Source organism: Saimiri boliviensis, chromosome 13 (genome assembly GCF_048565385.1).
Source record: "Saimiri boliviensis isolate mSaiBol1 chromosome 13, mSaiBol1.pri, whole genome shotgun sequence".
Lineage (NCBI taxonomy): Eukaryota > Metazoa > Chordata > Mammalia > Primates > Cebidae > Saimiri > Saimiri boliviensis.
Window position 1 is genome coordinate 5512763 of NC_133461.1, and position 24573 is coordinate 5537335.

At 49.9% G+C, this 24573-nt stretch overlaps 1 protein-coding gene across 2 annotated transcripts; it reads right to left on the reverse strand.

The window, feature by feature from the left end:
• Positions 1 to 382: 382 nt before the first annotated feature.
• Positions 383 to 21919, reverse strand: CNDP2 (carnosine dipeptidase 2). Of its 2 annotated transcripts, none has more exons than XM_010336719.2 (12): positions 21787 to 21919; positions 18299 to 18395; positions 17329 to 17472; positions 13460 to 13622; positions 10602 to 10690; positions 8588 to 8788; positions 7110 to 7194; positions 5938 to 6098; positions 3833 to 3997; positions 2857 to 2998; positions 2412 to 2559; positions 383 to 1495 (listed from the first exon to the last, which is right to left on the reverse strand). In XM_010336719.2, exons 2-12 carry the CDS (start codon positions 18356 to 18358, stop codon positions 1426 to 1428), a joined length of 1428 nt encoding a protein of 475 aa, XP_010335021.1. In that variant the 5' UTR covers positions 18359 to 18395; positions 21787 to 21919; the 3' UTR covers positions 383 to 1425. The 2 variants fall into 2 exon arrangements, with proteins under 2 accessions (XP_010335021.1, XP_074239341.1); XM_074383240.1 differs by lacking the exon at positions 21787 to 21919 and adding an exon at positions 21382 to 21531.
• Positions 21920 to 24573: the final 2654 nt, after the last annotated feature.

Below are 24573 nucleotides of genomic sequence, written 5' to 3' on the forward strand. Positions count from 1 at the left end.
GCGTCCTTACGTTCTGATGTGAGAGGCTCAAGACTCATCTCACATTTTCCCTGCCTCACCCTGGAACCAACCACTTCGAGGAGCCTTTTCCTTTCACTGAGTTTAACTCTGTCCTTTTATGTCAACTGGGCCAATCAATGTTTAAGCCAGCTGGACTTCCTGTGACCCCACAGCTGTAAGGAGCAGGGACAGGGACACTTCTTGGGACATGCAGGGAGCTGAGTGAGCCTCTACTTGTGTGGACGAGGAAGGGAGTGCTCGCCTGGGAAGACCTGGGTGGTTTCCCGGGTCCTGCCTGCTGTCCCTGCCCTGAGCTGACACCATCAACCAGAACCTTTCAACAAGCACGGTGCGCACGCCATGAGCAACTCAGACAGAGCGGTTCTTTTCGACTTTTTATTGAGGAGCACAGACTGAGAGAAAATCATCTTCCGGTTAGGTGAGGTTTTGAGGATCATACTAAAGAGAAGACAGGAAAACACCAGTCATGGCGAAGGTCTTGAGAAAAGGACAGGACCTGCAGATAGTGAGAGCTCAGGGGAGGTCCCGGACTTCTTCCCTCATTTCCTTTCCAAATGTCCCAAACGTGCAATGCATCACCTGAGACAAGGCAGAAAGCATCAAGCTCTCCGTTCACCTCAACTCAGTGACAGGCAGAACTTGTTACTTTTGAGATGGGACCTGGTTCTGCACCCAGGCTGGAGTGCAGTGGGGGCAGTCACGGCTCACTGCAGCCTCCAACTCTGTCTCAAGCAACCCTCGTACCTCCATATCCTGAGTGGCAGGGACGACAGGCATGCACCACCACACCTGGCTCATTTTTAAAAGGCTCTTTGTAGAGACAGGGCCTTGCTACATTGCCCAGGCTGGAGTGCAGAGGTGCGATCATAGCTCACTGCAGGCTCCAACTCTCGGTCTCAAGCGATCCTCCTGCCTCAGCCTCCTGAGTGGCTGAGACTACAGCCATACACCATCATGCCTGGCTAATTTCTTAAACTTTTCGTGGAGACAGTCTTGTTTTGTTGCCTAGGCTGGTCTCAGACTCCTGGACTCAAGTGATCCTCCTGCCTTGGCCTCCTAAAGTGCTGGGATTATAGGTGTGAGCTGCTGTGCCTGGCCAACAACCAGAACTTTCCATGGACCTTGTGCTTTTGGACCTTGGGTATTTTCTGCAGGTCAAGCCATCCCGACCACTCTGAGAACCTACCCAGGGTTACTCAGCTGTGACTTCAGGTCACTCATAAGAAGCCCACGGGGTAGCTCCACCCGTGGACAGCTGGATTCATTTGTGTCTGTTCTCCGAAGTCATGGATAACCTGACAGAAGGGGAAGGAGACAGGGACCCTCCACTTCCCCGGGCAAGTCGGGAAAGGGCGAGGCGAGGGCGGGGCTCCTTCTCGCCGGAAGTGCCGCGTGAAGCCGAGCCTACTCCTTCAGCTGGGAGACCTCATACAGGTACGCGGCCAGCATCTTGGTTCCCTCTATGTAGTTATGCCTAGTAGAGAGGAACACAGCATCATGTCAGCTGGTGTCGTGGGCCAACACCCAGGCGTGGGGTGACTTCTCCTGAGCCCAGACACACTCTGCCTTCTTCCTGGGGAGCACCCCTATCCCAGCCTGGGGGCCCTGAGCCCTGCTTGCTTTCAGAATTCAGCCCCTCAGTTCTTAAGTGCAGCTTGAGTCTGACTGTGGAGCCCAGAGACCAGTCCCGGTCTCCTAGTGCCCAGGCAGTAAATGTCAAGCTTGGATCGTGGGTTCCTCCCATTGCCCGCTTGTCCCTGAAGACCAGGCCTCCCCACCGCTCCCCACAGCCAGGCCTCTGTCTCCCCGTCTCTCCTTCCTGAAGGGTCTTTGCCTCTGTCTTAGGCCCTGATCGCCTGCCTTGGTTACCCCAGGATGCATCCTTGCCTTCTGCCCTCCTCAGCAATTCTAGGGGTCAGAGGCCTCTCCTAGGACTGCCCGAGACCCCTGCCTGCTGGGTACCTCCTGCTCTCAAGACTGGCTCAGAGGCTACACCCGCTCTGTTGTGGGAAGAATCCCCATCACGTCCCCCCAAGTCAGGGATGTGTCAAAGCAGCAACGCATACAGTTAGCAATGACACTGCAGTTTCTCAAAAAGGAAAGAGAAAAATGAACAGGAAAAAAAAAGGAAATGGAGAGAGGGTGGATGAAGTACAGAGACAAACAGAACCCTGCATGAACCTTGTCGTTAGCACCCCCTCCTGCAGGGCCCCGTCCTGCCTCCCCTCTGACGTTCTCACTTCACACAAATCCAGGAGGGCGGGTCATGGGGTCATCACCTCCGCCTGCTTCTCTTGGAGGTGAGGCTGCACACGGGGGAAGGGGGTGCACGGGGGCCAGAGGGAAGCTGTGCAGGAGACGCCAACCGGGGCCTCTCTCTGGCCTCTCACCTGTTGAGCTTCTCATTCTGGGAGTGGGCTCCATCATCTGCCGACCCCACAGGCAGCAGCATGACGTTCTTGCCTGTGGCCTCCTGGAAGGTCAAGGTCACGGGAATACTGCCGCCTTCCCTGGTCAAGTCTGGCTCAACACCAAAAACTGGGGGAAATGAAATAAAATAAATGGTGAGCTTTGGGGCTCCAGGGCTGGGGATCTGTCACAGACCGTGACTCAGTAGCACTCAGACCCTGGGCGAGGCCCTGGGCACAGCAAACCTCATACAAGGCCCGCCTTGGGGCCCGGGCTCATCCCACACACTGGCTGTCCTCATGCTGATTTAACTGCGTGCCCACGGGCCATAGCAGTGCCCGACGCAGCTACGCACCCATGAGATATAACAGAGTCCTGTCAGACACACAAAGGGCTCGACACGCGTCTGCAAGGGGAGTGTCCAACCTGTTTTCAGGGCTCTTCTCCCAGCCATGTAATGAGGGTGGCTGAAGTCAGAGACCCACGGCTTCCCACCATGGCCCATAGACACCTTGAACTTGTTGGGGCTGTGGAGTTCAGCAAACTTCTGAGTTAGGTAGCTTGTGACCTAAACCGCAAACAGAATGGAGACAAACGATGCTTTAGAAGCTCGGCATCTGATCCAAGCCTGTGACCTACGTGCGGGCCTGCATCGGCCTAGGACAGGTCTGCGATGGGCTATGCTGAGTCTACGATGAGTCTCATTTTCTGTTGCTTAATACTCAGCTACATAACTAGAGTAAAGAAATGGGATTTCTTATCAAAAAATAAAACCCAGTGATTTCAAGGTAAAAGGCAATGTTTTAATTTCAAGCAATTCACTCTTTCCAAAGATCTTCCAAATGATGATACTATTTAAATTAAGTTGGAAAATAATGTTCCCTGATCTGCTTTATATTAGGGACAGAATGTTTGCATGCCCCCAAAGCCCTAAACTCCATGTGACTCCATTTGGAGACTGGGACTTCACAGAAGTAAGGTGTGAGACAAAGCGACAAATGTGAGAAGCTGTGTGTGCCCCGTTCTGCTTGCCAACTTCTTCACAAGCTGGATCCTACCCCTACCTGCAGCTTCTGGGAAAGAAGCTTTGAAGACAAAATGGGAGGGCACACATTGCCCCATCTCTTGCCTGAATCGCTGCATTCCTTAGGAGATAAATGTTCGTGTTTGGTCTGGAGCCTTGGGGTGAGGTCAAAGGCCAGATTTTGGCCTGCCTCATCAGTAACTTCCATGGGATGCATTATCTCTGATTAGCTTCTGAACTGCGAATGTCATAATTACTGACTTGGCCGGAGCCAGGAAGTGGGACACACGTGGCTGGGTGTTTGCCGAGTAAGAGCCCTGGTTACCCAAGTCTCTGCCCAGACACCTTGGCCCCACCCCGTGTCCCGGCCCCACATGCCTGCTCGCTGACGACTTCGGGAGTCATGTTCGGCACGAGCCTGATGGAGAACTTGCCGACCACCTTCCTGGGAATCACGGTCTTGGCCCCCGAGCCAGAGAAGGCGCCTTCAATGCCATGGAGGGAGAGAGATGGGTACCGCCATCGGTGCATGAGGATGTCTTTCTGCAGAAAAATCAAGAGGGTCGGGGACAACTCAGGCACTCAGTTCCAGCCCCACCTGCTCACTGCGGAGATGGGAATGTTGTCTGGGAAATCAGCAATGTGAGGCAGGGGCTGGCTCAGTACCCCGACACCACAGGCCGGAGGTTCAGACACAGGGACGCCCGCTCCAGCACACTCTAGAGCTGCAGCGACCCAGCACAAAGGAGGCCCCTGACTGGCTGCGCAGCCTCAGGCGAAGCATCTCACTCCCTCTGGCTGCAGTGTGGGTGGCTCAGGTCCACCTGGTGGAACTGGGAGAGCCACGCTGGCCACTGAGTACCTGCAGAACTGGGGCTATCAAGGTCCCACAGATATTGGAGCTCCTGATGAGCCACAGGCACGAGGAGGAAGAGGGGATGCAGCCCAGGCTGTGTGCAGATCCCTCCCGGGCCCACAGGACACAGGTGTGCGGCCCATTCCTACTGAGAGAGCAGAGCCAGGCTGACCAGGTGCAGCCTGTGAATACCGATGATGCTGTCTCCTCAGACCAGGGGAGACCTCGTCTCCTGCTTCCCAAGTGTGTCATCAACACCATGACCTTCCTGCCTGCCCCTTCCTCGTGTCCCTGCAGCGGCAGAAGGCAGGTCAAGAGAGGAGGTGTGCCCCGAAGGAGCTTCCAGAAGGTTCCTCAGTGATTTAGCCATTGAATGTGTAGATTTCTGTTTGTGAACCGAACAGCTCAATGTTATCTAGGAGGCACCAACAAGGCCCTAAAACCCCTGCACAGAAGCGAACCCAAGTCTGAGAGAACAGGGCAGAGAAACAGACCCACCTTTTCCCCAGCCCCTCGGTCCATGGCATCTCTGTTCAGTCACTGCTGGTGGGGACCTTCTCTTCCTGTTCCAGAGGCTCCTCCCTGAGGGGCTGAGTGTCCCCAAACCCCCCTTGTCCCCCTGATGCCAGCCAAGGCTCCGGCGCCTGCAACAGCCTCACGGGTCTCCCAGCTCTGACACCCCGACCCATAACCTTTCCCACTGTCATTGAGATCCAATGAACTCAAAGCCTTGCTGTGGCTCACGTCTCCTAGGAAGACCCGGGGCTCCACGGCAGCCCCCAGGCCTTCAGGCTGGCACATCGGTCTCGGCGGCACATCACTCTGCTGCCTGTCTGACCCCAAGCAGCCTACATGTCTGTGCTCCTGCTGACCCAGCATGCCAGCCTCGCCCTGCACCTTTGCTGGCCGACGGGACCCTCTGACCAGAGGCTCGGCTGCTCCCAGGACCACACCCCTCCGCTCGCACAGGCCCACAGCCTCTGGAACTCCCCAGCATGGCCCTTGTCAGGAAAATTCCCTGACAGTTGTCCAAATCAAACTCTGCTCTCTCAGGGAACAAAGCAAAGGCATTTCCCAAATTAAAGAGTTCTTGCCAACTCTGGAAGAAGTTCTTGCCTGTCTGTCTCTGGGAGACAAACCTCAAGGGCCCAGTCTGGCCTTATTTCCCTTATCTCCCAGGCACCTAAGTGCTTGATTCCATGGACGTAGGCTGAATCAATGGCGCAGAACCTACATATACCTCATAAACCTACGGCCTATTAGAAAAGTCATGACCCACTTTTCCCCTAACACGTGAACATTCTATAAAGTTTCCACCCAGCACTCGGCTCTGGTGTGGCTTAATGGTGCCTGGGCCCAGCGGTAAGGAGGTTACTCTACAAACACGAACACAGCAGAGCCGCTGCAGCAGGCGACAGCGCGTGTCCCCTCTGCGTGCTTCTCCAGGTCTGATGGAATCAAAAGTGGGTTTTGATATTTAAAAATCCCAACAGCTAGCAACCCAGTCGCGCCTGCTTTCAGAATGTCTGCACTGTTCGGTGACTCGTGTGCACTGGACATTCCAGATCCTTCCCTCAGGGACCCCCGGGACCCAGGGAAGTGGCAGGGCCGAGCCCTGAGCCAGCACCTTGCTGCAGTGCAGGAGGGTGTGCGCCCCCACATCCTTGGCAAACTCCTCCATGTCAAAGTCAATGTCGTCGTACAGCTTGTGCTCCTCTTCTGTCACAGCGGCCACAGCCTCGTTAATGCCGGGGATCAGGATGTTCCCCCTCTTGTCCACTAAAGAGCCTGAGGGAGGCGGGAGAGGGTTACAGCACTCAGAGGGGCTGCGCAAAGGCAAACTGCTTTTTCCTGCACCAACCCCAGGTGCCTGGCTCGGGAGAGACGCAGCTTGGGCCCCACAGCCACGTGGCGGAGGGAAGGGACAAGAGCAGCCACCACGGTCCACAGAATAATGTTCACGGACACGTCCCAGCATGCATTGCCTCTCAGGTGCTGTCCAGGGCCTTAGGCTCAGCCAGTGATGTAATCAGCAGAGCGGCCAATGAGGGAGCAGCTCGGGCATGCCCATTTCTCAGATAAGGAGACTGAGGAGCAGGTGGGGAAAGGGAATTGTCCTTGGTCACGGACCAGGAGGCAAACCAGCAGACTGGCTTCATGCAGCCCCATTCTGATAACCACTGCACTGCCCATGTGCCTTTTTACTGTGCATTCCACAAGAAACAAGCTGCTCCTGAACTGACGGGGGGGAAACTGTGGGTGTAACAGAGTGGACATCACGCAGGTGGCTGGCGTCTGGTGGGGAGGAAAGGAGAGCTTGAGGGGTAGTGCGGAAAGAGAGGGCTGTGGGCGGCCTCGCCGCAGGAAGACGCTGGGAACAGCGCGATGGGGTGCTTGCTCTCCAAGAGCTGATCAAGCCGGGGGACGTGGCTGGGGCTGGTTATCATATAAGACAGACCAAAACACGTGCCCTGCGAGAGATGTCAAACGACCACATCCAGAGGAAGGACAGCAGCACGTGCCTCGAGAGGCCTGGCCAGACAGGACCCGGGGGCATCTGAGTTGGCTGCTGGAGGCAGGGCAAGGTTTCAACAGGTGGTGACAGGCACGAGAGGGTTTCAGAGGCAAAAAGAAAACAAGGGGGCCTCTCAGAGGGACAAGTGAGTGGAGGGAGGGGGAGGTGCAGTTGGAAACCGAGACACAGGTTGGTTCATGTGGAATGCTGAAATGCACCAAAGCTGGAAATCACGCCCGTCCACTTTCCCTTAAACGGCGACTGACCGCCAATCCTACACTTACCCATCAGCAAAACGAGATCAGTCATGGCCTCATGCACCGAGCCCCCATACACCCCGGAATGCAGGTCTCTGTTGCTGCACTCCACCTGGACGGAAACAAAGGCCGCTGTATCTGGCTGCCTAGTGGGAGCTGATTTTTGTCATGTGACAGTGAATTCAACAAAGGGCATTTACAAGGCCTGACAATTTTCCAAATCAAAATCTGCTGTCTCAGGGAGCAAAGCAAGGCATTTCCCAAATTAAAAACTTAGGCAAGAACAAAAATACTCTTGCATATGCCAAGCACAGATAAGCTGGTAACACTAGCCACAGGTACAAGCATTCCACGGGGCAATCTGCCTACCACTCAGAGCCTTTTCTAGAAGTTTCATGAAGACTCTGCACCTCTGCTGAGGGCAGCCCAACATGAATGACACCCGTCACAGGCCCGGAGCCCAGGACTTGAGGTCAGACCTCAGCCTTGCACTGAGCAGCATATACCCAGCGTAAAGCAGCTGCCTGCCGCGTACCCGGCTCCTCGCCTGCAGATGGGTAGAGGGGCAATGCGCCTCCCAGCACTGGGGGTGACATGGGGCCACCTATGAAACCAGAATGGTGCCTTGCTCAGAGTTAGGGTCCAGGGTAGCAACTGCAGTGATTTCTAGCACTGTTCAGGTTATAAATGTCGTCTGTAGACAGGACCTACTTTAATCACACGTTACCCTGTGGGGTATTGGGAGATGGCCACCAGCCAGTGAGCAGCAGAATCTGGCCCAGGCCTGGCCTTTCCCATGCTCAGTGCTGCTTTTTTTTGGAAACAGAGTTTTGCTCTGTCCCTCAGGCTGGAGTGCAGTGGTGCAATCTCCACTCACTGCAACCTCTGCCTCCCAGCTTCAGGCAATTCTCCTGCCTCAGCCTCCAGAGTAGTTGGGATTACCGGTGCCCGCCACCACGCCTGGCTAACTTTCTGTATTTTTAATAGCGATGGGGTTTCTCCATGTTGGCCAGGCTGGTTTCAAACTCCTGGCCTCAAGTAATCTACCTGCCTCGGACTCCCAAAGTGCTGGGATTACAGGCGTGAGCCACCACACCCAGTCCAGGTTTCTCTTTATCCCATGCAGTCAGTCACTTAGTCATGGGACAAGGAACCTAAGTGTTAACGTATAAATATTTCAACTTTCAGAAGGAAGTGTTTCTAAAATGCTTTGTATGTGTCTGCATCTTCCGAAATGAACTAACAGTTTATCTCCTCTCAGCTGCTCCAAGGCAGCATCGCAAATCCCACTGCCCTAGCTTGATGCTGCTGTGAGAGTAACTCCTGATTACTGGAGGTGCTGCTGTCCACCTGGGGTATGGAAGCTGGGAACTGGGGCGCTAAGTGAGCCCTGTGCTTCTCTGTCCTGTGTGTCTGACTTCTGGGTCCTCGCCTACTTTGGGTTTGGAAGAACGAGGAGACTCAGAGGTTAGAGAAAAATGAAACCGTAGAACTCGGCACTATACCTCGATGAAGAAGTAGCAGATGCCCCTGAGTCCGTAGGTGATGCAGGGCTTCTTCTTCCCCAGCCAGTAGTTGTCAGAAATGCAGACGTAGTCCACGTCCTTAAAGAAGCTGTCTTTCCGGGCGAAAATCAGCTCGTCTAGGCCCTCAGAGCCTGACTCCTCCATGCCTTCCAGGCAGAACCGGATGTTGACAGGTATCTCCTATGAGAAGGGAACAGCACGAGCAGATATTCAGCTTTGCGAACTTTCCTTCTAGAAACTACACTCAGGATTACACATTTCAATCTCCGGCCTTCTCCAGACTGACCACATGGGCCTCTGTGTGCACCTGTCATCACCCTCTCCCCAGGCCCTGCCAAGGCCACTGTGGCTCCAGGCCACTTTGACCAGTCCAGTCCTGCCAGGTGGGGCTCTCTGCAGCCACCCTGCATGACCAAGGAGAGCTTCCAGGAAAGCCTGTGCTGCTCCCTCTGCAGTACGGGCCACGACACAAAGAACACCATGTGAGTCCTGATTATACCGGGGGAGCCACTGAGGCAGGTGGCGTGGGTCCTCCCATATGACCTTGTGCTGCTCCCGGGCACAGAAGTGCCGCTTTCCCTGAGGGGCCCGGTGGCAACCTGCACACCTCGCCGAGTGTCTGGATCACGTTTTGTGGCTTCACAGCTGCTCTTCGACTCTAGCCCCCACACCCAAAGGTGAAAAAATGACGTGCACAAAACTGGTGATTTGCCAAAGGCCACACAGGATAAAGAACAGCAGGGTCTAAATGAGGACTCGAGGCCACTGAGTCCTAGTTCCAGACCGCCTAGGCTGCCCCAGACGGCCCTGTTCATGGATGTGCTCCCTCGCCGGCTCCTCCTCCTGCTCTGCCCTTCACATAAACTCTCCCTGTGCAGAGCCACCTGTCATCCTCTGTTCCCTCACAGCCTGAGGTTCTCCACTGCAGCTGAGCTGAGGGCTCCACGGGGCCAGAGTTTGGGGGGCTCCCGAGTTTCTGCCCAGCACGCAGGCTCTGCTGCGCCAGGCCAGGTGGTTCTGGGCATCACTTTCCCACCATGTAAAGTGATCCCCTGGACCAGAAGGGCTGAGACCCTTTTCAGAACTAACTTTCCATGCTTTGACAAAAATGTTTATCTTATTCTTATTTCATCAGGATACAAGATAAAAGCAAGATGCAAAGATGTCTACACAGCATGATCGCAACTAGGCAAAAAGCAACAGAAAATCCTGGTAAATTTCAAAATACTAACTGTCTTTGGATTCTAGACAAGTATTTTTCTCTCTACGTGTCTGCTTTTTAGCAAACCTTGAACAATGAGCAGATATTTCACAGCTTTCTTTTGTTGAGGTAGAGTCTCACTCTGTTACCCAAGCTGGAGTGCAGTGGCACAATCTTGGCTCACTGCAACTTCCACCTCCCCGGTTCAAGCGATTTTCCTGCCTCAGCCTTCTGGGAGCTGGGATTACAGGTGCTCACCACCATGCCCACCTAATTTTTGCATTTTTTAGTAGAGATGGGGTTTCAGCATGTTGGCCAAGCTGGTCTCGAACTCCTGACCTCAAGTGCTAGGATTACAGGTGCAAGCTACCGCACCAGGCCGGAAAAGACATTTTAAAAAACAGCATTTATTTTCAGGAGGATGTAAACCACACAGAGAGAGTGAGGGGCCTGTGTGATGCCATAAAGCGTGCATTACATTCTGGCAAGGAACCACACTCACAGGGACAGTCAGGGACTGAAAAGTCACATTGTCACATTTCCTGAGGTGGCAAAAATCATGCCGAGTTACCAATATTATGACCTTTGAGCAGCTGTAAAACAATTAAACTCCGAATGTTTCCTAAAGCTGGAAAACAAACCTATGTTTGTCACCTGCGCTGATAAGGGCTGGGGGATGACCGTCTTCTCTTTTCCTGTGAGCTTTACAAGCTGTTGTGTGACCAGAGAGACGGTCTTCCTACAGCTCAGGTGGAACCCGGGCCCAGGCAGGAGTCAGCATAGGGGGCATACCTGGTCTGTTTTCTGATACGCTTCCAGGGCATTCATCCAGCCGGCCACAGGGCCCTTATCATCAGTTGAACCTCTCCCATACAGTTTGCCTAGAACAGCAATCCACAAATTCATACATTGATGATTACAACGAACCCAGGAGCAGTGTATCTCCAGTGCACATCTGATGACCCCTTAGCAAAGCAAACATGAGGGAGGCTTCCCCTTCCAATCGGGAGCCCTGAGTCTCCACCTGACACTATCATTAAATGTGCCAAAGAATTCACCATCATTGAAGAAATAAGCCACGTGGATGCTCCCATGTCACCCCTTCCCTCTCCCACCATGGTCACAGGGTCAGCAGGGGGCATGGCTTCCTGCTGGGTTAGGGTGGAGACCTCCAGTTCTAACTTCAGGAAGCTGGAGCCAGCTGCTTAGTTCATTAAAACCCATTTACCAGAAGCAGCGGGGAGCAACGGGGACTGGAAACCCAGGTGCTCAGGCACCTAAGGCACCTTTGTCAAAAAAGGACCATAATCTCACCCCCATCCAACTGTGACACTTAATTTGATAAAAAACAGAACTCGCGTGTTTATCATTTAGCCTCTACTTCTTTCTGTAGTTATCACTCTGAACACTGCAGACAAGGCACTGCTTCTCATCAGCGTCATCAGTCACAGTGGCCGCTCACCACACTTGCTTCTCAGGAAGCTGACAACACAAGTGACATCTCCAAGACCAGGCCCCACCCCTCCTTCATCCTCTGCCACATGGTCCACATGGAACCAGACTGAGGAGGGGGCCGGCCTCAGGGCACGGCCCTCTGCTGGGCCTGGGTCTTCCCAGCTGGTCTCCCGACCTCCCACGGCTCAGCCTGCTTCCCAGGTCCCGCAACCTCAGCAGGACCCAGCCCACAGTAGTATGAGGCTGAAAGTCATCACTACCTAGGGAGTTTTCTTTTATGAATGAAACACAACTTTTCGCAAAAACTGAAGATCACATATAAACTCTTCTAAAAAAAATCCTTATCCCTGTGACAAACACGGAACAAGTACGGTGGCTGGCACGGTGCTGGCTCAGAGCTGCAGACAAATGTGACCTGCCCCCACCCTGCAAGGCTCCCCGACAAGGAGAGGGAGGCAGCGCGGCCGCCCTTGGTACAGGTGCTATGTTCCCCGACAGTCAGGAGCCGCTGACAGGTGGTCGGAGGCAGGCCTCACAGAGGATGAGGCAGCGGTGATGGGCCTGACGCCCGTGCAGGTACAGTTCTGAGCAGCACAGGCTCCTGGGGGCTGCACGTGGTCCCGTGTGGCTGGGTACAGGTGGGAGAAGGGGAGGCAGAAGGCAGGCCAGGGGAGGGACCCTCTGTGCCATCCTGAGTCCTCCAGGGTGAGTCAAGGAGAGAAGTGGCATGCTGAGGTCACTCTGGGAACAGCCTGGTAAAGGAGTGGCACCGTGAAGGCTCAGAAGTGGGAGTGGGACCCAGCATGGGCTGGGAGGCGGAGACGGGGGCTTTCAACGTGGGAAAGGCAGTGGCCCGGAGGAAGGCTTGGCAGGGATGGGGACCCAGTTCCTGGTGCAGGTGGCAGAGAGATGGTGCCATCCATGGAGACTGTGAGACAGCGGACAAGTAGTAAAGACAAGGACTTCTGTTCACAGAGGACCAGTTCGAGCAGCGAGGGCCCGGCCAGCAGACACACCGGACCATGACCAAGGGGCATCCAAGTGCACAGAGAGGGTTAATCCTACAGTCGACCGCAAGTCAGCAATTCCACTGTGACAATGACAATGGCATGGAATTACACCTCATCAAAAACCTTGTCTTCGGTAAAATCGTTTTCAATTTTGCACAGTAATGAACACAACCGACACTGAGGCAGGAAAGGCTAGAGCACAGAGGCCATGATCCAGATGGAAGGACTGCGATGAGAAGGGGCTAGAACTTAGCCAGGAGGGGCCCGCCACCAGGGCCGGAGGAGTCCTCATCTGGTCAAATGCGGTCTTGTGCGGGCACATGTAGAAATCAGAATTGAAGGTGGAAAGTGGAAGGCCTTTACCCCGGAAGGAGCAGGAAGAAAAGAGCCTGGCCTGCGGGGTCACTCACAGCGCAGGGCCTCAGAAGGCCTGTGCCCGGCACACAGAAGCACTCAGTGCATACCAGTGACATTGCCACCGCCACCAGGGCAGCTGGGGTAAAGGAGGCCACTAACATACACCACAGAAGCAGCTGTCGGTCGGGACAGAGGAGGGGTATGAGGGGATAGGCTTTTCAGGACAGCCCTGCCCCAATTTGAAATGTGCATTCTGAGAAGAAGCGTCAGCAGGAGAGGAAGCCTGGCTGGCCCCAGTCACCCCCAGTCATGGAGAACTGGTTTACACACATGAAAACAGGCTTTCCGGAAGGTCAGCGACAGAGGCACATGTGAGAAACCTCCATTTCTAGCTTATGTTAAAAACAGTCTGTACCAGGTACAGTGGCTTATGCTTGGAATCCCAGCACTTTGGGAGGCCAAGGTGGGTGGATCATCAGGTCAGGAGTTCGATACCAGCCTGGCCAACATGATGAAACCCCGTTTCTACTAAAAATACAAAATTAGCCAGGAATGGTGGCGCATGCCTGTAGTCCCAGCTACTCGGGAGGCTGAGGCAGAAGAATCGCTTGAACCCGGGACACGGAGATTGCAGTGAGTCAAGATCTTGCCACTGTGCTCCAGCCTGGACAACAGAATGAGACTTGGTCTCAAAAAAAATTAAAATAAATAAAATAAATAAAATGAAATAAAAACAGTATATACTGGAAACAGAGAAAACCAGACTAGCACTGACTTTGCAAAGGTCAGTGCTTTTCCTCTGGGTACACACGGGTACACAGTGCTCACCGTCTCGCTCCACCAGGGTGAAGGGCTCGCTGTCCCATCCATCCTCCAGGGCTGCAGGCTGTACATCCAGGTGCCCGTAAATGCACACCGTTTTCTTCTGTGGGTCGGAGCCCAGACTGCCGAGCAGAATAGGAGGGAGCGGGATCTCCGAGCCATCAGGCAGCTGAGTGTGGAGGGGAAAGGAACCAAGGACAGCTTTTGTTGAAGAAATTCAGTATTTACAGTGGAGATTATTAAAAGACTGAGCTTCTTTATCTGTCCTCATTAATCAACCTCTATTGTAGAGTTTAAGAGCACACTGTTCAATGGAGTCACTAATTAAAAATTTTCTTTCTTATACTCCAGAGCACATATACTCAATCATGTTTGCCAATTGCAGGCAGTTTGGGAAATTCTTTTATTTATTTATTTATTTATTTATTTTTGAGAGAGAATTTCCCTTTGTCACCCAGTTTGGAGTTCAGTGGTGTGATCCCAGCTCACTGCAACCTGTGCCTCCCAGGCTCAAATGATTCTCATGCCTCAGCTGCTAGAGTAGCTGGGATTACAGAAGCCAGTCACCACACCTGGTTAATTTTTTGTATTTTAGTAGAGACAGGGTTTCACTATGTTGACCCCACGAATTCCTGAGCTCAGGCAAACCACTTACATCGGCTTCCCAAAGGTCTATTACCAGCGTGAGCCACCGCACCCGGCCGGGTTTGTTAAATTCTGAAAGGCTGATTTTCTTTGACTTTTATATAACAAATCGTGCAGGCTGAGTTCGGGATGCAACTCAGTTTATTTTCTGAAATCATGGTTAAAATCAACTATAATCTGAAATCAGAAGATACGTTTTTGAAAGTCTGTAGATAAATTACAATTATGCATACAAAGGGATATAAACCTATATATATATATATATATATATATATATAATCTTTATACCTAAATTTACATTTAGCCATTCTCAAAAGGTAGTGATAGCTGATACTCCTTCTGCGCTTTGTCCAAAAGGCACTATCAGTGTTCCACAATCTCACAGGCATGGAGGACGGGAGAGGCGTCCCAGCCCACCCCTGCATCTAGATGGAGGCAAATCCATCTTAGGTCTTTTCTAACTGTCACATCAGGTCAATGGTCTTCACCTGTCACTAGACCGTGGCCCACTCGGGCTGTACAAAACTCCTGTGGCCATGTAGCCCCTCTACCGGTCCTATATTCCAATAGAAAAAAAACCCATGATCATCACAATGTGTCACAAGCTAGTGGCAGGGGATGGTTTTAGCTGTGGCAGGAAGAGACTGCTAAACCATGACATGCCTATATATTAGTCTAGTTACTAGAAAATATTGCTCATAAAAGTAGGTATTAATAGACACATCACACAAACTAAACTGATAATGAAGCTAAATTAACAGTTTGCAATTCAGAGGTCAAAGGAGCAGTCACTGATATGACAACTGGATCAGGACAGTGCTGGTGACGGGCCTGTGGTCTCAGAGGACCCACGGCCCCGGCAGCCCTAGTTGGCCCTCAGCGCCTGCTTAGAAAAATCATTTTCAAATGATAACAGAGTTTCTCTAAATAAATTCCCACGCAATATAGAGTTCCTCTGAAATACTTTAGCATTTTCCAAGAAACTGCTTGGGCCCAAGGGTAAAATTGTTCTGAAACGCCCAACATCAGCTTTCCTTAATGAGCCTGAAAATACTCTTGACTTCTGCACTGACATAGGAAAACACCCATCTCCACCTTCACCGCTGCATCAAGTCACCATCACTCTGAAAAACGGAATCCTACCGCCACACGGACATGTGGGAAGACAAGATGTGTGGTCACCCCACACTGCAAACGTCTCTGCAGAAGATTTCCACCAGTGAAATCCTTTAATTCCTTCATAAAAATCAGTGTTATGTAATTCAAAATAGTATAACAATAACCTGGTTTTTAATGAAAGCCCCTTTCTTAAGAACTGTACAGCACTGTCAGTGATCAATGAAGTAAATATAACCATTGTAATAAACAACTCCTAAAAATGATTTGCTGCACCTAAATTTTTTAAATATATTAGAAAAACAAAGGAAAGGGAGCAAAGTGAGTCTGACCCTAAGAAGAAACAACATGAAGAAACTTGGTTTATTCTCTCAAGAGTGGGGGAAAAGTTGTTGGGAAGCTATAACATACCCTAAGTCAATTATTAAATTTGTTTTCGGGAGAAAACCTCCAATGAACAGCACCGCCTGGGGAATCGGGAGGCCTGGGCTTGAACCTGCTCTGAATGAGCTTTCTGTGGGCTCCCAGTGGACACTGTGCCCGGCCTCCATTCTCCCCCACCGTGAAACTAGCGCACTAAACTGAATGGCCACATCCAAGCTTCTAGGGCTGTGATTTCAGCTTGACACCCAAATCATCAGGCCAAAGAACCAAGATAAGCCAAAGATTGTTATTAGATCAAAGAATATAAAAGAATATTACAAATTTAGAAAAAATATGGCATGAAACATGCAATTAACATGAGACTGAAATCATCTGAAATAAACAAGTGAAATAATATACAGTAAGAGGCCAGGCATGGTGGCATGACAATTTGGGATGCCAAGGCAGGTAAATTGCTTGAGACTAGAAGTCTGAGACCAGCCTAGAACCATGGTGAAACCCTGTCCTGACAAAATATATATAAAAAAAAAACCCAAAAAACAAACAAAAACCATATACATACATACATACACACACACACACACACACACAGTAAATCCTCACTCAACTTCATGGATAGGGTTTTAGAAACTGACTTTAAGTGAACAAAACTACCTTATTCAAGGACCTGTTGTTGTACGTTGTCTTGCTTGAAATTGCAGTTTCTAAGAACCTATGGATGACATGAGTACTTACTGTACCACAAAGTGAGATTGTTCATTTAGGAAGCAAACAAACGATTCTTACCTGTCAAAATCCTGCATTGAAAAGCAACCGAGCGCCAAACAAAATATCTCTTATCAAAAAGTGGCTCACACCTGTAATCCTAGCACTATGGGAGGCTGAGGCAGGTGGATCACCCAAGGTCAGGAGTTCGACACCAGGTTGGCCAACATGGCAAAACCCCATCTCTACAAAAAATATAAAAATTGGCTGGGCGTGGTGACGCACATCTGTAATCCCAGCAACCCAGGAGGCTGAGGCAGGAGAATGGCTTGAACCCGGGAGGTGGAGGTTGCAGAGAGCTGAGATCACGCCATTGTACTCTTGCCTGGGTGACAAAGGGAGACAGTCTCAAAAAAAAAAAAAAAAAAAAAATGCTCAGAGATGCAGCACTGTGGTGAGGCCGGGGGTGCTGAGGGGAGTCTTTATCATTTTTCAATGAACATGGATAAAATGTAACTCCCTAGTTTGTATCATTTTTCAATGGACATGGACAAAGTGTAACTTCCTAGTTTGTATCATTTTTCAATGGACATGGATAAAGTGTAACTCCCTAGATTTGTATCATTTTTAAAATGGACATGGATAAAGTGTAACTTCATAGTCTGTATCATTTTTGAATGGACATGGATAAAGTGTAACTTCCTAGTTTGAAAGGTTACTGATGATGGCTGGGAGGAGAATCTTAGCAATTCTCTGCGAATGACTGTTACATTAACTTAGTCCTCCATAACTGTCAGCAGTTCTGCTTCCCGGAGAAAAATGCTGAGTGCCACAAAACCTTTGCCCCGATCCAACTGAAGCAGTCATATACAGAACTTACCACCCAAATTGGGCACATCCTTTTTTGTTTGTTTTAAAGATGAGTGTGCTATCTGAAGCAAAAGATCTTTTAAGAACTTCTGGAGTCTTGTCAAGCCCTCAGGCAGAATCCGTGGTCCTGCAATGCAAAGAATGCGGCCTCCCACCTTTTGTTTTCCGATGTCCACCAGCTCCACAGAGCCGCCCAACTGCCTGACGTCTGCAGCGGCAATCTCCATCATCTTCCTGATTTCGCCTCTCTTCTCCGGCCACGCGGACACACTCTGGATAGACACCCATTTTGCAAGTTTCTGTGGTGGACAACAAGCAACGAGGGATTCTGAACGGGTGTCCTTAAGGGAGAAAAGGCTTCCACAGTGTCGCCACGTTCCAGGCACACATGGCTGGCTTGCCCTCCGAGGCTGCTGCACTTGAACAGGTGAACTCCAAGACGGACAGACCCATCACAAGTGCTTTGTGTTTCAGATTTGTAAAATTGTTTTTACTATCCCTGTACCAAGAACTAGAGTACGCAAGAAAATTGTCAGAAGGTTTATTTTTAATCATTAAGGAGGAAGTGAATGTAAAATGTATCCGCTTCCCTAAGTGAGTTTTCATCTGAATCAGACTAAATTACAACTGAAAGATAGAGAAAAGACCCACTGTCACCACAGTCCAAATTAGCTGATTTATCACCCCGACAATAGCCATATTTTCCAAAGTATAATTTTTAGAATGAGAATTCTAAAGATTTCATCTGAAATGTGTCTAAGAGGAATAACTTTAAAGCACAATGCTGTAAGTTAACATCAAGAAACAGACTAATATATAACATTATTAAATGACTTAGAACATGCTTAATGTAAACTATTTAATCTGTAACTGTCACATGAAATTGATGGAGATGAAACAAAAATCTCTATTAGATTTGCTATTCTTAGAAACACATATTAACATTTTCTGTCAAAAACCAGAAGTGTAACCTATATCATGAGAAGAAGCTAATGGAACAAATCTCTAGGCAGATTGTCTAACCCTGGATTTAAATGGCATAATTCATATTAGCTCTTGACAGTTTCTCTGGGCCCCATGGGATTAAATCAGATTTTAATGTTCCTAAAATGAATATTCCCTTACCTTAATGTAGCGATCCTGATTTTCATCAATATACTTAAACACGGTAGCGAGGGCCGCCATCTTTCAACCAGACCCCAGAACGCAGATCTTGAAGGTTCTTGGAAGGAAGAGGAACTGGTCAGTCCTGTCTCTTCGTGGGGACTGACTGGGCGACTGGCCCAGAAGGCACTTGTTCAGAATTGTAAAGTGCTGCTCCACCCTCCAGGCCAGCATTGCAACACCCTCAGCCAGAGAGGCTCCAGGAAGTGACTTTAATAAAAATGTTTACACTCTTAAAGCACAAAGATAACTTCTACTTTCTATTATCCCAGAGGATACAGTCTCTTCAGGGAATCCCAGCAAAAATGTCACATCTCGTGTCCACCACCACAAACCCATGACACAGATGACAGAGCCCAAGGAAAACCAGATTCCATTGAAGAAAACTGATGATCTTAGTCCAGACACAGCCAAAGGGCAACCGCGAAACCTCCACAAGCACCTCACCAAGAGAAGAGGCCACACGGCCTCTGGGGTGCATGCTCTCACCTGCTTTCATGCATGACACCCAGCAATTTCCGCCCCACTCACAGATACAGGCAAAAACACATTATCAGACTATTTTTAAAAGTCAGAATTAATGCAACATAAAAATGATTCTGGTATTGGGACTTTCATAATTAGCTTTCTACAGCAGAAAGCACCCAGCTATACTGAGCAAATTCAAGACTGTGGGGACATGAAGTGCTTTGAAATCACAGCTGTGGAGTGACAGGACCCTACTACAGCCCTGTGTCTACATGCCAGACAAACGACCTCTGCCAAGCTACCTGTGCACTGACGTGCTGCAGGTAAAGAGCATTGTTTTCTTGGCATAGGATCTCAAAGTGATTTCTAAACAGAGAGGAGACTTTATCCACCATGACACCCAGTGTGGCAGCTGTTCAAAAGTGCCTGTTGCTGTGCAGGGTGATGAAACCGCAGGGCACTGCAAGTCACAAACATGATTTCTATATGGGTGGGAGATCCAGCCGCTGCCTTCTCAAGTGCCCTCTACCTTCAAACACCAGCCACAGAGCATGAAATATTTACATACCTCCCAGCCAGCTCGGATCTCTCCACTGAGGCACTCATCTGGAGGAGCCTCAAGTAAGATGGAGCCCATGAGCATGTTGGAGAGATGTTTTTCAGTGTTAATAAATCAAACTGTTCTCCACCTGTTGCCTAAAATGTACACAGGGAAGTCACCTCTGCACATTAAAAGAAATCCTATTTAGCAGGACAATATGCTACATGTGGTGATTTTCGTTCGGGTTTCCAGTTATTAAATGCCACAAATCCCAAGCTCACTGTGGAACATTCTCATTAATATTATGCTCTTGTAGTCTAATTAACCAATGGCATTGTAGCTACAGTCACTCGAAAATATAGTCATGTGCCATCTAACATTTCCGTCAACAACAGCGGTGGTCTCAAAAGATCATGATGGAGCTAAAACGTTCATTTTCTGTCTAGATATGTTTAGACACACAAATACCTACCACTGTGTTAAAACTGCCCACAGTACCCAGTAAAGGAACGTGTTGTATGGGTTTGTAGCCTAGGAGCGATAGGCTATAGCATACGGCCTAGTGTGTAGAAGGTTGTACCATCCAGGTTGGTGTGAGCGCACCTCAGGAGGTGTACACAACAGCCAATCACCTAATGATGCATTTCCTCAGCATGTATCCCCATCCTTAAGTAACATATGACTGTAATTATCTAAGTTACAACTTCCACTAAAAGAGAGGAAACAGAGATCAGCTTGTTCCACCATCGGAGATGGGCTAAAAAGCAACTTCTGTTAATCACTCATCCAGTCAAACCAGGTTAGGCCAGGTTCCAGTTTCTCCTCCCACTCACTCTTCCGGGTTCGTCCTGTCTCACCTCTGCCTGTTACAAAGCCATTAAATGGAACCATTTTATATGCTCTGGAGAACACCACTAATTAAGGTAAAGGCAGTATGCTGGATTGAGCAAAAGCAAGCATTATATTTTCAAATGATACCTCATTCCCCTCTAAAAATCTAAAGTTCATAAGGAGTAACTTTATTTATTCATTTAGAGACAGGGTCTCGTTCTATTACCCAGGCTGGAGTGCAGTGGTGCAATCTTGACTCACTGCAACCTTCGTCTCCCAGACTCAAGCGATCCTCCTGACTCAGCTTTCCAAGTAGCTGGAACTACAGGTGTACACCACCACACCCAGGTAATTTTTGCATTTTTTGTAGAGACAGGGTTTCGCCATGTTAGCCAGGCTGGTCTCAAACTCCTAGGCTCAAGCGATCTGTCCGCTTCAGCCTCCCAAAGTGCCAAGATTACAGGCATGAGTCACTGTGCCTGGCAAGGGAGTAACATGATTTGAACATTGAGACTAGTGGAGGGAAGGAGAAATTGCTGCGGCACCTGGAACTGCCAGCAGTACAAACAAACGAGTCTTCGGTTCTGAGAACCTCAGTCCCTGTCCTTTGATAACTGAAGGCGTATATTACACAAATAACTAAATCACATTTTCAATTCTGTGTAAGAACCACTAAGAGAGGGGTAGCAATCTCCAGTCTGCCCAAGCTAGAACATGATCCCTAAACATAACGTGAACTTCTCTTTCTCCACTCCTGCCTACAAACATTAGGGACAGGGAAGGTATCAGAGCAGGCCCCGGGTTCTCCGCCTCTTTACACAGTCTACGCTAGGATCTGACCTTGGTAGGCAGTGAGGAGGAGTAGTTTGGTGGCCCTGTCTGTGAGGTCCAAGTCTCAAGGGCATTCGTCCAGGCAGACCAAATATTGTCTCTATTTCACAGATGAAGACATGGAAGCCCACTGAATGAGACACCTGCCCCAGACCTGCAAGCTGGCAGGGAATTTTGTCTCCCCTCAGATGCTTCCTCCTATAGCCTTAAACTCAGCCTCAAATGCTAGTGGGAGCTAGAGACCCAGTCCAGGGCCCTTTGAACCTGGGGCGCGTCTGTCCCGCCACACCCCCACCCCAGGCCTCCGGGAAAGGGATCCGTTAGAGAAAGGCTGCAGTTCTTAGCAGGCCTCAGGGGAAGGGTGTGGACTGACCAGCGCTCTGCTCCCCGCAACCGCATTCTGCAACCAGAGTCGTTACACGACACTCCACCAGGGAGGGCCACGCAGGCCCAGGCCAAGTGCGCCGCCCAGGTTGTCCCTGCGGACCCGGGACGCGCCCGGCGCTGCTGGGACACGAGTGGCCCGGCTGAGCCAGGCCCCGGGCCCCGGGAGGTGCGAGAGGCCACGAGGCCATGGCCGTAACGGGCTTCCGCCACCGACCGCGCGCTCGGGAACAGCCCGGACACTATTGTTCCCGCCTGGCTGCGGCCGGGCGCCCCACACTCCCCCACGAATAAGGCGTGACTCTCGCCGCTGCCCCCGGTCCTCCCGCCCAGCCCGTTCCCCGCTCAGGTCCCCCACCAGGGAAGGAAGGCCCACTAGGCAAGGCCAGCTTACCAGCAGCAGGCGCTGCGCCGCTTCCGCACCACGTGTTCCTGCCACGCCCCCCGGCGCCGGCCCAGCCCGCGGTCGCCCTGGCCGCCGACCCGGCCCTGTCCTGAGGGCAGGCATCGCCCCGCCCCGCCCCGCCCCCGCCACGCCCACCAATCCGGCCAAGGGCAAAGGCATGGCGTCACCCACTCCCCGCCCCATTTCCGTCCTGAGCCCTGTGCGGACGGCTGACGTCACCTCTCCCAGCTCTATTACCGCCCCGCCCACCAATCCCAGCCTGGTCCATAGGGCTTACGTCACTCCGCCCCTCCCCGGAGATGGGCAGGGATATGGGCGTGGCAAGGGCTCGGATTTACCGGAAGGCAGGGCCCAAAGGAGCACGTGTCCGGAGCTGTGGGGTTGCGCTGTGTTTCTCGGTCGCTCGTGGGTGGGCCGAGGGCCTGGCGCTTCAACGGTGGGGTCCGAGAAGTCACCTGCAGTGCAGCAATGGCGTTCAAAACTGGAGGGGTCCTTATCCACTCCTGCGGGTCACACAAGCTCCAATGAGAGGTCGGTGTGTACTGGATTGGCAAAGCGTTCGCCAGCACTGTCACCGATAGTGGACATATTTTAGTATTTGTGTCGCATGACCCTAGGAACTGATGAAGGAAGCAGAGCTGGCACCGTGGTTGAGCGTCTGCTACAGCGCTTTCCTTTTTAATCTTTACAATTCTTGGGGTTAAAATTGTTATTCCCTGATCTGCTCACTTTGCCGATAGAGTAGTCTCAAAAGAATTTGTTAAAACTTGTACCACTACCGGAGAGGGATAACATGGGGAGAAATGCCAGATATAGGTGACAGGGGGATGGAGGCAGCAAACCACATTGCCATATATGTACCTATGCAACAATCCTGCATGTTCTGCACATGTGCCCCAGAACCTAAAATGCAATTTTATATATATATATATATATATATATATATATATATATATATATGTGTGTGTGTGTGCGTGTGTGTATGAAACAAAACAAAACAATCAAAAATCTTGTACTACTATCATATTCTTTAAAGAGTGATTGCTCAGGGGTTATTTTTAAAAAATAAATTTAATAGCTGTAAGAGATGTGTAAGTTCCCACATAATGTAAAATGCTAACATTACCTCCCCCCTTAAAATTTACATGGTTTGTTTCCTCTTTTATTTTTTGTTTATTTAAGGTTTTTTTTTTTTTTTTTCTTTCTTTAAGACAGAGTCTTGCTCTGTCACGCTGGGGTGTATGGTGCAATCTCGGCTCACAGCAACCTCCACCTCCCGGGTTCAAGAAATTCTCCTGCCTCAGCCTCCCGAGTAGCTAGGACTACAGGCATGCGCCACCACGCCCAGCTAATTTTTGTATTTTTAGTAGAGAGGGGCGTTCACCATGTTGTCCAGGATGGTCTCGACTTTTGACCTCTTGATTCACCCACACAGGCTTCCCAAAATGCTGGGATTACAGGCGTGAGCCACAGCACCCAGCCTCCTCTTTTATTTTTTATTTCCATTCCACATCTCTCAGAGTTTTGTTAAATGTAATATTTTTATATTTAAAAATCTTATTCATATCCCAAACATTTTTCTCCACAACAGAATATGATAAAAATTTAAATTAATATTTACTTTGCTATAACTCGATGAGATTAGTTCATGTTCAGGGTGATATGGCCATAGACACTTTGCTATAACCAAAAAGCGGTAGTATTAAACTTTTTTTCTTCTGCATTAAATTCTCATGACAATTATTAGTACATGAATGATAAAAAGAAAAAACTAAATATATTACACACTTTGCAAACATTGCAAGAAGTAAACATTGGTGGAAAATACATCCTGTAATCATATCTACTGGGCTTTTAAATAAATTAGTTCAGGTATTCATAAATGAGATTATTGCTGAAAAGAGGGTTTGGTTAAAAAAAAATATATATATATATATACACCCCCCCACACACATATATATACACATATATATAGCAAAAAGAAGTGATTTAGCATAGAAGCCATAACACACTATGTTACCAAAATTTTATAGGTTCAAGGTAAGAAAAAAAGAATGAGCAAAGAAGTTGTTGAGAACTTGTTAAGAGCAAACAGATGCTTGAGCCCAAGTGAAAAACATGAATGTGCATTTGCAATACTCAATCAGTGTTGACAAAAATTGGTGAAAATATTTCTCCTATGAATCTGAATAAATGTTAAGAAAATACAAAACCAAAATTTACCCTTAATATAGAATGCTGTTACTTGGAAATATGTTAGTTGTCATTATTCTTCTGAGAATAATGCCAAGTTAGTACCTGATCAGTGTCCTTAAGGAGTAATCTTCCAGTGACACTGTGTGGCATATCAAATTGTCCCTTTGTCTGGGGCATGACAGGCTTCAAGAGTTGATGACATACAGCATCAGGAACAATGCCTGGCACGGAGAAGGTGACTCATGAGTATTAATTACTTATCCCTGTGCAGGGACCAGGACTGCTAGGAACAGGAGAGCTTGGCTGAGGTCAGCAGGTCAGCTGCACCACCCACATGCTCTAGGAGAGAGCAAGCCCCTGGAAAATTTGGGCAGCTGGAGGTTGATGCCCTTCTGAAATCTCTGAGTCCTTAACTCTCCTTGCGCCCTGAGTCAACTGTCTCAGATGGCAAGGTAAGCAGCTGGTATTGGAGCCTGTGTGCTCAGTTCTGACTCTCCAGCAGGTGGCCCTGCACGTCCATTGCTTCTTAAATGACGCTTTGCAGGTGGCTCAGTGGCAGCAAATCTGAGCTAAAAGAGC

Excerpts from the sequence above, each read along its gene's own strand:
- CNDP2 (XM_010336719.2), bottom strand. The coding sequence starts at position 18,358 with ATGGCGGCCCTCGCTACCGTGTTTAAGTATATTGATGAAAATCAGGAT. Across the intron at positions 17,473-18,298 it reads ATCAGGATCGCTACATTAAG|AAACTTGCAAAATGGGTGTC; the intron begins GTAAGGGAATAT and ends TGTCCACCACAG. Across the intron at positions 10,691-13,459 it reads CACCCTGGTGGAGCGAGACG|GCAAACTGTATGGGAGAGGT; the intron begins GTGAGCACTGTG and ends TTGCTGTTCTAG.